We start from the raw sequence: 15,714 nt of genomic DNA on the forward strand, positions 1-15,714 counted from the left end.
TACTCATTTTTCAATTAAATTTACCATAAGAAACGTTAATATAAAGATTTATTGTATTAGTTTAAAGAGCGTCATCACGTGACATCCCCAGCCCGTTCGACCTGCTTACGAGAGTACAGAAGAAAATGAGCATACTGGGTTTAGTACAGCTTCTGCGAGGCATAATACTGTTTTTTTTATGATGAGCTTAGGCGACAGAAATTACGCATTCGATTATTTTGTTTAATATATGATAATTGCTCGTGCCCACTGGTTTCGAGGCTACTCCTTTCGGCCGTAAAGGAGATCGGCGAACTCCTCTTCCAGAAAAGACCGCTTCCGAAAAAGATCGCTCCCTTCGTGTGTCTGCGGGTGAAACTTTTTCGGGAGAAGTCTTTTTGCTCAAAAGACTTTCGAGTGCCCGTGTGACAGGGGTATAAGTTTCTAAGACTTTTGTAGAGCCTTCGTAAACAACGTAATTATTTTACGTAAGCTTATACTCATATGCTAAGTTTGTCCGCTTCAGATGCCCTAGCACATGCAGACTACTCAACAACAGTATCGGTATTTGCTAATGAGCTAAGAATTTGTAAATGTCATTAAAACATTTTTAAAACTTTTTAAAAACTTTTTTTTAAAACTTAACGATGCTCCGCAGTATTGGAAAACATCATGAAGCCGTAATTAAACATTTCTTCATACAGTCAGTAGAATTTATGTTCCTATCTGAAACGCAACAATTTTTATTTTCTACAGATCGGTCTATCGTGGACCAAGTAAAGTTCACTCACTCACTTCAGATCCCGTCAGTCTAGTGAAAACACTTCAGGGTTTCGCGTGTATTTGAATAGAAAAAGCGGAGTTGGTCCCCGAGCTAAAGCTGATGGAGAAGGTGATTTTCCACGAAATGATAGGAGGTTAGCTCTGTTTAAACTGTAGTAGGAAGCTTCGCATGTGACCCCTGTGTGTTTGCCAGAAAGTTGTCTTCGCCCGTTGGAAAAAAAAAAAAAAAAGAATTCGCCCAGTTTAAAATGTTCAAAAGGCACAATAATCTTTTATGGACAGTCACGGTATCGATTGAGCTAACCAACAAGCACTCATTGGGCAGCGCGATATAGCATTTTTATAGGTGTGAGAACAAATTCTGGCTTCACGATAGGGTATATTGAATGCCAGCTATTTATTTCATGAACCTTCCTGCACATGTCGCTTTTCGTGGAATCATTCGCCTCAGATTTCGTTGTAATAGTGGTTTTTCAAAAAAAAGAAAAAAAAAAACTTCAGTGACAAACTCACGTTTACCTGGCGCGGTGCCTCAGTGGCTATGACGTTCCATTGCAGAGCACGAGGTTGAGGGTGTGATTCTGACTGAAAGAAGCATAAAAAAGAAAAAACACACGCGTACCGTGTTTTGGGTGCGCGTTAACGAAACCCGGCTGGCCAAAATTATTCCTGAGCCCTCCTCCCAGGCATCGCTAAACACCCACTGCGCAATTTCGGGACGTTAGAACCCTACAATCACTTAAAAGTGCATGTTTTACCAGGTCCAAAAATAAAAATAAAATAAAAAAAAGAATCGTAGGGAGAAAAACTGAGAGACAAAAGACATGCGTTTATTGCTGTTTTGAATATTGACCCGCTGCCCTAGCCTTTTCGCCAATTATCTACAGGTAATAACAGTCACTAATGAGCTATTAGCAAGACGCTAAGCGTGTTGTGCACCGGAGATAGCGCCTAAAAGAACATAGGAGAACGTTTCACACTGTGTATTAGGACGCGTACTATACGAATGCAGAGATATTCTTCCCCGTGTATAGGAGACGACCAACATACGGCCCATGAATACAATATAGCTCCCCCTGGATAACAAGAAACATTTTAAATGTGGTCTTTTTTTCGCACACGTGAAGGTCTATGTACCTATGGCAGCATAGCAAACCTATGCGTCGGCTTCGCAGGCATTCGAGTAACTGCTAGAATTAATTCTCAGGCTGCCCAGCTTATCTCACACCAACTGTTAGCACTTAAAAGGGGCTACAGCCTACTTTCTAATAAACTAATTCAATATCTTTACTGCATTCCAAAGGACACTTGAAAAATTATTATGTAGTTCACAAATTATTATGTAGCGTTGCAACACCCGAGAATAACACATAACAAGCTCTTCACTAAATAACAAATGTGAATTACATGCGCAAACAACTACTAACACGGATGCTCTTAGATTCATTCACCTATCTTTTCTTCCGCTAATCCATTCCATATTGCTCGTGAAAGGACCATAGTCGAACCCCCTCGTAAAGCTGGCCATACTGCACCACCCAAGGCGGTAGATGTGTAGGAAAGTCAACTTACAAAATATTCCATGAGGCCTAAGGTTGGCTTCATCGCACATCTCATCCGCACAGCGGTAGAGCCAAGGGAACGGGCGTAAAACATCGTTTTATGCGCTTTTGGCACGGTACATTAAGCCTTCCTGCTCACAACGCATTGCTCACAACACCTCTGTATTGCGCATTTGTCCAACAAATGGGGACACGCATCCTGATTCAAATGAAGACGAAGTATTAGGCGCACATGCAGGAGATCTTTATTTTTGCGTGGATTACTCACGAGGGCACCATCTGCATTGCCATGTCATCACACGAACTTTAATGCGTTGTTTGCCCGACTACAGCGCCATTAGATTGGTAAACTGCCTCGTGGGAAAGCAAGATTTGAAATTACGAAATATGTACATAGGGGCAGTACGGTTAAATGTCTATTTACAGGTTTTTATTGATTACCATTGACATTTGTATACCAGTCTGTCCCAACTTTCCAGCACTGGTCGCTTTGGAAGGAAATTGCACTTTCGTTGATTCTGCGTTATGAAAACATCTGTTGACAAATGTAAATGTGTTTTCCGACAGGAGGCCCTCAGTGCTTCGAAAGCTCGTGAATAAGAACCAATTTCCTGCTTTATTCTATTGCCAAACACAACACGCACCGTCGTTATGCTTTCCGGCGCGCGAAAATGCATATTTGAAAAGCTGATTGCTTGTGCGTGACGTGATTGCGAAAGGAGGGGAGGTGAAAGCAGTAAGCTTTTATGATACAAAATGCCTGCTGCTGAGAAAAGGAGTGCTAATGCATCGTGCATATATGCTGAAATTAACTATGCCAGCAGTAAAAGTGCAGCTCGCTAAACCGACGTCTTCCTTTTTTTTTGGTACTTGAATTCAACAAGTGCGCACCAATTGGGCCGAGGTGAGCAAAGGTATTCAGCTTAGGAAAGGTTTAGAAATACTAACATTCGCTGCAAGTGGTTATTGCCGCTTCAGTGTTGACTGGCAATAAATGTTGGGGAAGGAAAAAAAGAAAGCTTTTCGACAATATAAAAGCTGTGGTCGGACGAAAATGGCCAAAGACAACACCGCGTTGCTGTCGTAGTATATTAGTAGGACAGTGTGCAGAAGTTCGCCTGAGTAGTAGTAGTAGTAGTAGTAGTAGTAGTAGTAGTAGTAGTAGTAGTAGTAGTAGTAGTAGTAGTAGTAGTAGTAGTAGCAGTAGTAGTAGTAGTGTTTGTTTGGCTCAGGTGTGTCAAGTAGATTTGTAGAGGGGAGAGAGAAAGAGAAGTGACAAGCGAATGACAGAGAAGATAACCAGGTTGAGCCTAGTTGGCTACACTGTACTAAGGAAGTAGGACTGAAAGATGAGACGAAGAGAAGTTCACAGTATGCACGGACACACGCGCAATGAAGCGCAATTTGTTCAGTTCCCAAGCGGTCATACAGGCGGGTGCATCTCAAGAATACTAGCAATGCTTTTGTGGCTGCTTTTGCAGATTCACGAAGAAATGGTCCGATGGTCTTCTTTTCCGTAAAGAGAGAAAGGATGCATAAAAAGGCAGAGAGGTTAACCAGAGGTAGTTCCGATTGGCTACCCTGTACGGGGGGAAGAAATAGGGGTGATGAAAGAATTTGGGCAGCTTGCACTAGTGGTGCAAGGCTGAAGTAAACAGCGGAGCTGGTGATCGGCCTAGCTTCTCCCAGGTTTTACTAGGCTTGGCTAAGTTTTGCCAGGAAATGCCAAGTGCTGCTAGGCACGGATCGGCTCCCCGCCGACGCATAGATTCTCGCTTAGCCGCACACCGCGCTTGAAGATGAGCGGCTTCTTGTTCGGGTGTCCGAATCTTCTTTGGCCGGCCCATGTCAAGGTTACATGTACTCGCCACAGAGTCAATGAGCTTTAGGTCCCCGGTGACGTCACGGCCAAACTGCGCCTCCACATTTCACGGGGCGTGGCTGGTCGAAACCTGCCGAGCCGCCGCCAGAGGCGCCGGCTGCATTCATGGACACCGCGCGCGTTCGGCGCGAACGCGGGGAAAACGCGGACGGCGTCGGCAGCAGCTCTGCGCGTTGTGCTGCTAGAATTTATCTCTCTCTCGCTCTCATTTTCTCTTTCTCTCTCCCAAAGCATAGCGCGCGCCGCGCGCATGCTCTCCTTCCCTCTCCTTAACGTCCCGTGTCACGGCATTATGTCAACACCCCAGACTAGAAGGCCGAGTCACTGCCTCTGGTCACGTGATGCGCGTCATCATACGGAGGCGACTGTGCATGCGAACGCGGGCAAAACGCCGACGGCGTCGACAACTGTTCTGCGCGTTGTGAAGCTGCGTTCGCCGAACTTTTTTTTGTCAGTCTTTGGATGTTTCTCGTTGTGTCAGGCCGCCGTAGGCGTCGCTCCATAGGGCTCCGTGTGGTTGCGCTATTTTTTGTCTGTTGCTGGATTTCCTGTGCCTAACGTGACTTTAAGTGCCGACGACGTGTAGCTGCAGCGATGGTATTGTGACAGCACGATTCCGAATAAGTGTTGTGCACCCCGCTGCCGCGGAAACGGCACGGCAAAGTGCAAAACCCACCTGTTCAGGTTCCCACGAGATAAGGAACTGCTCAAGAAATGGATTCATGTAATAGCACGACAGGACTTCTGCTCTAAGGGGAACTCGGGGGTGAGTAATCTCCATATTCCTGATTACTATATCATCTTTTGGAATACTGAGTAAAAAGCTCTTCCGTTGCCATGCTAACTGAAATCGACGTATTTCTGTGAGCGCAGAGCAGGATTTCGTTGTAAGTCTCCGCAAAATCGCATCCTGGTGTGATCGTGCTTAGCACACGGTCTTTGTTCCGCGGTGGTTCCACTTTAAAAAGCAGCGCTTATCTCGTAATTCCGGTTCGTAGAAAGATGTATTTAATCACATTATTTTGATAAGTATTAGAACTATACCCATTAAGCGACGTCCTTATATCCTTCCTTTGTACACAGAGGAAGGGTCTGCATTTTATATGCCGCGAATAGCGAAAATTTTAGTTTAATTTATCTTTGCGTTTTACAGCTATATCGTTGTATTGTATTTAGCTTATGGCCCCAAACCAACATTTTGCCGGCGATGAGGAAAGAGTTAAGAAAAGTATGGTTTAAAAATAGTTCACTTGGTGAATTCGGGTTTATGGTGTATTAGAGAGAGGGAATTTACTTATGAGTGGGTGATATTTTTACTCAGGTATGCGAAGCACATTTCTCCCCAGAGAACATCCTGAGGACACGGCATACTTCAGGGAAAACAGTCACGGCTCCTTTGCCCTATCCTCGCCTCGAAAAAACGCAGTGCCATCGAGATTTCCAGACTTTCCGTCGTATTTGTCGACTGACCGCACCACACGGGACGCGTATTTTGCTTTCCGCGGATGATTGAACACGCGAGAGAGAGAAAAAAAAAATGTGGTTGATCCCTCTTATATAGGAATCGGTATAGAACACGAAAGTGAAACGTGTCTTCACAGAAGTAGTGTAATGTTTATTGCACATTGATATTTAATGTCTATTGGTGTTTTGTGGCTAAAGCGCCCTTAGGCGTTGATGCACCCACGCTGACGCCTGGTGGCACGTCTCCTCCATCACGACTACCAACGTCGATGACCATGAGCAACCGTCGTGCATATGGAAGCTGCACTACGCTGCACACGCTAGCACAACGCGAAAGACGAAGCACGTAACTGACACACTAATACAACGCGCAAGACAAAGCACGTAACTGAATCGTCACCGAGTCAAATCAGCGCGTACAGCGCGTCGTAATTGCAGCCTCCGCGATCAACTTCAGAAACATTTTCAGAGCTAATTGCGGAGGCCACGCTCCGCTGTGCTGAGTACGGTGAACGCCACTACCAACGCCACCTAGGTGGCGCATTTCCGTGACGGAAATACGTCAGTGAAGTCTTGGTGGACCCGGCATAAAACACTTTCGTGTTAAAAAAGAACACCGCATATCCACGGGGTGAATGATGATGAGTGGGCGAAGCTGCGGAGGGAATCATCGGTAAACCGTGAATCTTCCGTGTAATTCGCCCAGTCTCGCCGCACTAAATCGAACGATTGACTTCCACCAATGACACGCGCCATATGTGACGTCATTCCTATTTTATAACAGCGCCCGTCATTATAATTGCACCATCTCCCGCTTAAGGGGACGCTAGCACAAACGCGTTAGAAACGTGCAGTACTCTCTAGTAAGGGGGAGAGGCCACAGCATCTTACGCAGCTGTTTAGACATGCCGGAACGTGCACCGCGTTTGCCGACGCCATCAGCGTTTATGAATACGGGGTAAGGCGGAGAGGCCACAGCGTCTAATACCCCTGTCAAGCGGGCAAGTTAAGTGCACTTACGGAGAGTGTCACTCGGTTTAAGTGCACTTTGCCCAATCTAAACGTCGCAAGTGGAGTGTCACTCGCTGCAGAGTGTACTCCGGTCGAAGTGCGTTCACGGAATGCACTTTGCGTGCCGAGTGCCGTAGCCTCGTCGCCAACGGTTTCAATGGTATAAAATGTAATGCATAAAAAAAAGGACACAGAAGTTCATTTTAGTGGTTGAACAGCTCTTGCGCACAAATAATAGCCTAAAACGCGTTCATATTCTGTTCGAGCAGGATCAAATGCCGCCTCGTCGCACGCCGCTATGTCGTTGTGGATTGGCTAGGCATTTTTCTTGGCCAGCATTGACTTGCCACACTCTTAAATAAAAAAAATATTTTCGTTTTTTGTTGAAAAACATACATTAAGTTTGTTTTAATTAATGATACAACGTAAGACAATCACTTTTTAGAAGTACTTTTCTTTTTAATCTACGTTTTCACAAAACGCTCTCGTAGACTATCGCCATTTTTTTTACTGCAAGTGCACTCTGTTTTCCCGTTTAGAACCGCGTAGCCTAAAGTGTCACTCAAGGTCCCGAAGTGCACTCCCCGTAAGTGCACTTAAATTGCCCGCTTGACAGGGGTATTACACCAGCTTCTTACACGGGCCGTAACGCGCTAGCACAAACGCGTTAGAAACGCGCAGTCTTTCGTTAATGTTGGGTATTTATTGTCATCGTGGTGCGTGTCTCGATGTGCGCTTCGTGGTGTAGTGGTTAGCGCCGCGCGTTCGGAAGCGAGGGGTCCCTGGTTCGATCCCGCGCTGCGGACACAACTTTCAGAATTTTTTTTCATAAAAGTAGACGTGGCTACCTACTACTACGACGACGACTACTACTACTACTTCTACTACATACTACAGAGGAGAGACAGACCCACACCCTAAGGAGCTTCGCCCCTAAAAAAGGAGGGCGAAGAGGATGGCGCCGGCGGAACGCCCCCGTTGCGGCGTTGGAACGGAGGACATGCTGGGCTGGTGGTGACTAGGTACAACTGTGGCTGCTGTTAAGGGATCGATGTAATTCCTAAATAAACGCATCACTGTTTTGGTGATACAAATATAATCTCACTATCAGGGAGGGAGCAGCCTACCTGAGTGGGGCAGGATTTTTTTATTTGGGGTGTTGCTACGCTGCGCTCCGCAACACCCCAACGACCGCCGGTTCGCGTCGGCGCCCGGCACCGCGGCCTCCGCCGAGGCACCGGGGCACAACCGTTTCCGAGCCAAACAGAGAGCAAAAAAAAGAAAAGAAAATACAGAAACGAAGAAAAAAAACTTCCTTGCCGAGGCGGGATTTAAACCCACGTACCCCCCATCCCAAAGCGAGCATCGTAAAACTACGCCATACAGCCACTTTTATTTTTCTTTATTTTACGCAATACAGCCACGCTACCAGAGCATGCATTCATACGAACCATATGATTGCGTTCGAGCGTCGTCGTCGTCGTCGAAAAAAAAATCGTGCCATCCTCCTCGCCCTGCTTTTTATTGCGATAGCAATTATATGGACACTCAAAAGCAGATTTCTGCCGTCGCCGTCGCCGTCGCCGTGAGGTTCCGTATGACGTCATTTGGAGAAGAAATCGTCGCCGCGCGCCGAACGCTGTATGTGCGAGTGAAAGGGCGCGAGGGGCGCGTCTTTCACGGGGAGTGAACGCACGGCGGAGAACAAACGCGCGTTCTGCGCCGTGCTCGCTTAAGGGCTGCAGAAGTAGGCGTCTCTTTTCTCCTTTACAATCACCATATATGTAGAGCAAACGCGCCTTCTTCAGACGCGTGAGAGGCCGTGGGGGAGGGGGAGGGAAGGGAGGCGACGTTTAGCTGCGGCACCAAGTGCCTATTTATATCAGAGGCTCCAGCAACAGTCACCAACGCCGCACGCATTTTGAGCTAACGCGGGCAAAACGCCGATGGCGTCGACAACAGTTCTGCGTGTTGTTGCTACCAAAGCCGCTCACCTTACTTCGTATGACATTGCTGTGTTGCTATCGCATTCATTGCTTCGCCCTTAGGGCGAAACTGTGACATTTTTTTTCTCTCTTTCGCGTGTGCAATCATCCGCGGAAAGCAAAAAAGTTGTCGCAGTTTCACCTGAAAGGCGAAGCATCAATTGCGATAGCAAACTTGTAGAGAGCTATACGGAGTAATGATGTTAGCTTTATCAGCTGTATAAACTTGGACATGCAGCAGCATCGGCAACACGCAGAACTGTTGTCGACGCCATCGGCGTTTTGCCCGCGTTCGCTCAAAATGCGTGCGGCGTTGGTGACTGTTGCCGGAGCCTCTGTATAAATAGGCACTGCGTGCCGCAGCTAAACGTCGCCTCCCTTCCCTGCCCCTCCCCCACGGCCTCTCGCTCGTCGGAAGAAGGCGCGTTTGCTCTACATACATGGTGATTGTGAAGGAGAACAGAGACGCCTACTTCTGCAGCCCTTAAGCGAGCACGGCGCAGAACGCGCGTTTGTTCTCCGCCGTGCATTCACTCCCCGTGAAAGACGCGCTCCTCGCGCCCTTTCACTCGCACATACAGCGTTCGGCTCGCGGCGACGATTTCTTCTCCAAATGACGTCATACGGAACCTCACGGCGACGGCGACGCCGACGGCAGAAATCTGCTTTTGAGTGTCCATATAATTGCTATCGCAATAATACGCACACGGCGTTCACCTGATACCAAACGCATCCGTCTAGACGCTTCAGCTATGCAGAGAGCTCTTTCGGAATCCGCCGAGACATTTCGTCAAGAGGAAGAAGCCTATAAAATTGTGCGAACTGAGGACATAGTTGCTCACATGAGACTAAAGAAATCCACCTTCTGGCACACTATTCAGAGCAATGAGAGGATCATTCGCCTGCACATTGCTGAAGACGATGCTCCGTGGATTAAGTAGTCTGTGACCATTGAACGGACTTGGTTGTTACGTTTCACTTCATGAAGTGCTTGACCACGAAGCTTGGGTATATCTTACGCGTACCACCTACCGCAAAGAGCAAGAGGGAACTAGACGAATTTCTCGATGGCGTCCAAAAATGGGACAGCCAGCTTGAATCAACTGCTTAGAAATCGGAAGCAATCCTCAAAACCATTTATTTCCTGCTCGATAAGCTGAGTGATACAACAATAGAGGAAAGAGTTTGCAGCATCCAGTTCATTCGTGATTAGTTGAATTGTTACTGCCAATGAACAAGGTTCGGAGGCGTTATTCAGCTGAATTTATGTTGTTCTGTTGCCTTTTCTTCACAGTTTCGCCCCATGCCTACAAGTACGTGCCCAGCTACGGGAATGTAATCTTTCCACACCCCATGACGATTAGATCTATGTGCTCACCATACGGCATGAAGCCTCAGCTAGAGCATGAGAATTCGGCGTTCGTGAAATACATGGCTAAAAGGATTTCCGACGCATTGATGCTGGATGAAATCCACAATAAAGCTTTTTATTGCGATAGCAATTATATGGACACTCAAAAGCAGATTTCTGCCGTCGCCGTCGCCGTGAGGTTCCGTATGACGTCATTTGGAGATGAAATCGTCGCCGCGCGCCGAACGCTGTATGTGCGAGTGAAAGGGCGCGAGTCTTTCACAGGGAGTGAACGCACGGCGGAGAACAAACGCGCGTTCTGCGCCGTGCTCGCTTAAGGGCTGCAGAAGTAGGCGTCTCTTTTCTCCTTTACAATCAACATATATGTAGAGCAAACGCGCCTTCTTCCGACGCGCGAGAGGCCGTGGGGGAGGGGGAGGAAGGGAGGCGACGTTTAGCTGCGGCACCAAGTGCCTATTTATTATTGCGATAGCAATTATATGGACACTCAAAAGCAGATTTCTGCCGTCGCCGTCGCCGTCGCCGTGAGGTTCCGTATGACGTCAATGAAGATGAAATCGTCGCCGCGCGCCGAACGCTGTATGCGCGAGTGAAAGGGCGTGAGGGGCGCGCGCTTTCACGGGTAGTGAACGCACGGCGGAGAACAAACGCGCGTTTTGCGCCGTGCTCGCTTAAGGGCTGCAGAAGTAGGCGTCTCTTTCCTCCTTTACAATCACCATATATGTAGAGCAAACGCGCCTTCTTCCTGCGCGCGAGAGGCCGTGTGGGAGGGGGGGCAGGGGGAGGGAGGCGACGTTTAGCTGCGGCACCAAGTGCCTATTTATATCAGAGGCTCCGGCAACAGTCACCAACGCCGTACGCATTTTGAGCGAACGCGGGCAAAACGCCGACGGCGTCGACAACAGTTCTGCGTGTTGCCGGTGCTGCTGCATGTCCAAGTTTATACTGCTGATAAAGCTAATATCATTACTCCATATAGCTCTCTACAAGTTTGCTATCGCAATTGATGCTTCGCCTTTCAGGTGAAACTGCGACAACTTTTTTCTTATTACAAACGAATAACGTTTCATGTTTGGATTGCTCTACATGCGTATTTTGCATCCTATATTAGCACCAGCATGTAAGCATCGGCGATCAAATAAAAAAGTAGACAAGTTTTCCATCAGGCAGATCAAACTTAATAAGCACTGTTAATTTAGAGAGGCACTGGGCGACGGGACAAGAAAACACAAAACGTAGGCGCAGTCCCGTCTAGTCGCCTAGTGCCTCTCCGAATGAACAGTACAACGTGCCAACAGGCTCAATCTTCAACCCTTCAGCTTAAGAAGCATTACGTGTCTTAGAAGCTCATAAAATGCTTGTATTTCTTGCGTAACTATACTCGCAGACAACTTTCTGTAGCATTGAAGGGAAAGCTACGGAGGCAAAGCACGCACATGTGAGAGCGCTTCTGAAAATTCTCGCGTTTTAATCCACGTTGGTTTAGGCTCGGGAAGAGAAAACATAAACTGCTTATTATATAGCAACAGTTAAACAAGGCAGAACACACCACTGAGTGTAAAGGTTCACTTATTTTGCGGCTTTTCCCTTCCGCGTCTGGGCAAACGCGAAACCACCGCACGTGGAAGCTCCGTCGATTCAGCGTCTGTTCCGGACAACCAAAAGCACTCTCAAACGCTGCCGGACTACTTGGTGCGGTAACACATGTGCAGCATCCACGCGCCCGTAGCTTTCCCTTCATTGCCACAGACAGTTGCCCGCGAGTATGGGTACAAACTTGTGGGCGCTGTCGCCTTCTGCGTGCGTTCCCCCGACACGCACCCACCTCCACCTCGTGACGTCACGGAGCGAGCGCTGCGGCCTTCTCTAGAGAAGAGGCGAAGCACACGCTGCTGCGCGAGGTGGTTGCTAGGCAACGTGAGGGACGTCATCGCCAGGCGCAGTCAAGAGCTTAAACAGCTCCGCTGTTAAAAGAGAAGGGGAATGGAAGGGGGGAGAGACAGAGACAGAGACGAGCACAAACAAACCGCGCACACTATAGAGCGGTAGGGGGCGGCGTTCTTTAAGTCTATCGTGAAGGCCCGCCAGGAATCTTAGTAGCGCGAGTAAGGCCTTCAGCGCGGATGTTCTTTCGGAGCACTGACCTTAAGCTTTGAGTTCTGATAGTGGACGATTGTCCAATTGGTCCAGCACTCTGCACAGCGCTTGTCTCTGGGCACTATAGCGCGGGTAAACACAGATAATGTGTGCGAGCGTGTCATTGCTGCTGCACGAGTCGAACGTGGGGCTGTTGGCAATTCCAATGAGGAAGGCATATGAGTTCTTAAATGCAACGCCTAGCCACAGGCGGTACAGCATGGTCTCTTGATGTAGTAGTAACCCAGGCGGTAGATGCGTCCGTTTAGCCGGAGACAACGAACGCAACCGACACATGGTGAAAGCGATCGAGTCCCACAGGGGCAACGTACGTTCATCAATGGTAGCTGTAAAAGGCCTGTCATCTAAGTGCACTAAAGCTATCCGAAGGGCAAGCCTCTCCGTTTCAAATGATGGACGGTCACAAAGGACGTGTCTTAAAGTTTGTTCTACGCCCCATGTGCTGCTAAAGGAGAAACGTTGCATTTATGTCAAAGGGGCATAAAGCAGTGTACGCCGTCATGCAACTGTTTGGGCGGTTCGGCGGAATACCCCGGGGCGTATCGCAAGCCTGTAATGCTCTTATTGAGCGAGTGCAACACAAGCGCGGTCAAATACACTCTATATTTATAAGAGCGCTCGGAGTAGTTAAACTTTCATGAACGAAAGTTGCTAGCGAGTGCCGACGGGTTCTGGCGAAGAATCCGACAACACCTTATCTACACCGCATCATGGCGCGTATGACATTTAAATTGGTACATGTGTGACCCCGTGGAAAGTGTCTACACACCGAAAGTACCTGCGTACACGCTGCCATTCGCATATGATTAGACTTTCTCTGTTTCCTCACTTCTTTCATTGCACTCACCACCATATGAAGTATCAAGCCGTATCTGTAGCAGGGTGGACATCTAAAGCTTCTGTTAAAGTCAGTCTGTCTATCTCTTCCCCTCCAAGGTTATTCTGGCCCGCTAGCGCACGCAGGAAGACAGCCGTCGTCAGCTGTAAGCTCCTTGTCACCACCACCTGCAACATCATGTGAACCGATCTCAAAGGTCTTGGTGACGGCAGCGTGACAGGTCAGTTCGCAACTTTCTCGTTTTTTATCCATTAGCTGCCGTAAGCAGGATCAGGGAACGAAGAGAAAACTGCTTCGCGAGAACAGACTGATATTAAAACACTAGGTATCACAAAAATAGCTCGTCGCAATTTCAAATGGGGCTCATAGTGAAAGACGCCTTCCACTGTTCGCTTGTACTTTGGGCAATAGCAAGGAGGATTAAAAAAAAATCCTCCTTGGGCAATATTGCAATGGACGTACGATCCGTTATCCAAACTCTTTTTTTTTAACTGCAACTGACGAAAGCATATGAGCACAGTTAGGAATGTTTGTAATTACAGAGTTTTTCACTCATATTTAACCATAGCAAGCGGGGCTTTCCCGGTACCTTTGTATTCTACTGATAGCGTGTAAACACAAAAGTAAACGAAACGATGTGGTTTGCCATCGATAAGCATGATTCTCACTTCTTCCTCAAATGCCAGCGCCACCGTAATCATTTGATGTTCGTGAACTACCAACGCAATCCGCGACGCAGCAAGCCAGATAGTTACTTTCAAAACGGGTTTATGACCGGGTATAGGAGAGCTATTTGTTGTGGCACATGGCCGAGTGAGCGCAGTCTCGGCTTAACGAAAAGCATCACCTATTTTAATTTCACGTTGAGTTTACTCGTGTCTATTGTGGGCAGAATAAAGTTGTTTAACTCACTCACTCACTGTTTCGTGTGCATGCATACTTTGTGCAGCAACTTTGACTTTCCCGCGTTCTTCTACCTTTGAAGCGCCACCTCACCGATCACGGTCACTTTCTCGTGAACGTAAGAGAGGCTTCTTTTCTTCTTTCTTTTTTTCCCCACGATAAGACGCTCGCAGTGGTTAATGAGCGGGAGACAAAAACGAAGATCGGGCGATCGCTCGAGGCTGCGCAGCCAATGAGCAACCCGACACGTCAGCGCGATCCTCGCGCCAGCGCACCGGTCCTAGGCCAGCCCAGACGATCGGCATCCACCAGACACGATGGACGTATCTACGGACACCGCTACCCTGGGTCCCAATGCCGACGCCGCCCGGGAAGCCAGCAAGGCCGCTAGCCAGCCCGAGCTGGGAGACGAAGGCGTGATCGCAGGCGGCCTGAGGCCGTCGTCGAGGGAGGCGGCCAAGCCTTCCGGTGAGGCAACCCGCTCCCCGTCTGGAGACGAGGTGCCGTCCCCGGCGAGGCCCGTCGTCGAGGAGGCGCCCCGCGCTGAGGGCGAGGGCGCGACTCCCACCGCAGCCGACGCGAAGCCCGACGACGCCAAGGCGATGGCGCCGCCGCCCGCGGACGCCGAGGTTGCCTCGCAGACCGACGACGAGCCGAGCAAGGACGCGAAGAGTGACATCGCCGACAAGCCCGCGTTCAACGCCGAGCCCGACGCGCCTCCACCGACGCGAACCTTCACCTTCAAGGTGGGAGGCCTGGCGTAGGTAGGGGTCCTGGTGGCCTTCTGCTGGGTCAGAAAGGCCGCACGGCAGGCTAGCCGCAATCGCCCCCTCAAGAACAATGACCGCTGCCTGCTCCTCACAGCGTTTGTCTCTGCTCTGCTCCTAGCTTCACACACTTGCTCTCAGAAGGGACAGCTATCGCCCAGCGCGCAACCCGATCAGGATAAATAAAAAAAATTCTGCTGTCGTTCCCTGCCACCACACTTTCCGACTGCTTTATTTGCTAAGATAGTACCTGCTTGGGTTTTATGCCCACGGTGCGTGTCTGCAGGTTGCATTCGGTGAGCGGAGTAGAAAAGATGGCGCACCGGTCAGTTTGCATTAGAACTAGGGTTAGCATGCTCATCGTAAACGCTCTTACGTTGGAGGCCCGTATGATCTCTTCGATCTCTGACGTCGTGGCTACCGGTCTGTTGGAAATGCTATTTAGAGCGTCTAGAAGCTAATAGATGAGTTTTTTTTTTCGTTTTATTTTATAAACGTGGCTGCTCGCTGCTGTCTTTATCAGTTGGCCGTTACCGGGCATAGTGCATACCGGCCCGGGTTGAGCGCAAACAGAGGCGGCCCCGGTGCGGAAGGTTGTGTACGCGATTGTGAACTTGAGATCGACCGTCGTCATGCCATCGGGATCATTTCATGGTCGTCACTTGATCGCCTTCATTCCACGGGGATCATTCATTCCTCGTGATGCCGTCGTCATCGTTCTGCCGTTTTCGTTGTTTTGTGGTCACTGCGTTATTTCTTTTTCATGGCGCCGCCGTCGTCATGAAATTCAGCCATGTTTCTTTGTCCCCATTCCACTGTCACCGCGCCATCGTCCGCACGCGGCCGTCGTCATGTCATTCTGGCCACGACACAGTCGTCGTCATACATTCGCGGTATCCCCTGGTGGTTGTGCCACCGTCTCTACTCTGTCGTCACTTCATCTTCGTCATCTCATTGTCACGCCTTCATCGTCATAACGTCAACGTCATTCTATTATCGTCATTGCATCAT

The 15,714-nt window shown here is 48.8% G+C and overlaps 1 protein-coding gene across 1 annotated transcript; it reads left to right on the forward strand.

Annotated features, from left to right (window-relative positions):
- Window positions 1–14,174: 14,174 nt before the first annotated feature.
- On the forward strand, window positions 14,175–14,910 carry LOC119462289 (uncharacterized). The gene has a single exon (XM_037723632.2). The coding sequence runs from the start codon at window positions 14,254–14,256 to the stop codon at window positions 14,698–14,700; it is 447 nt and encodes a 148-aa protein (XP_037579560.1). The 5' UTR covers window positions 14,175–14,253; the 3' UTR covers window positions 14,701–14,910.
- Window positions 14,911–15,714: the final 804 nt, after the last annotated feature.

This window comes from Dermacentor silvarum, chromosome 8, assembly GCF_013339745.2.
Source record: "Dermacentor silvarum isolate Dsil-2018 chromosome 8, BIME_Dsil_1.4, whole genome shotgun sequence".
In the NCBI taxonomy this organism is placed as follows: Eukaryota; Metazoa; Arthropoda; class Arachnida; order Ixodida; family Ixodidae; genus Dermacentor; species Dermacentor silvarum.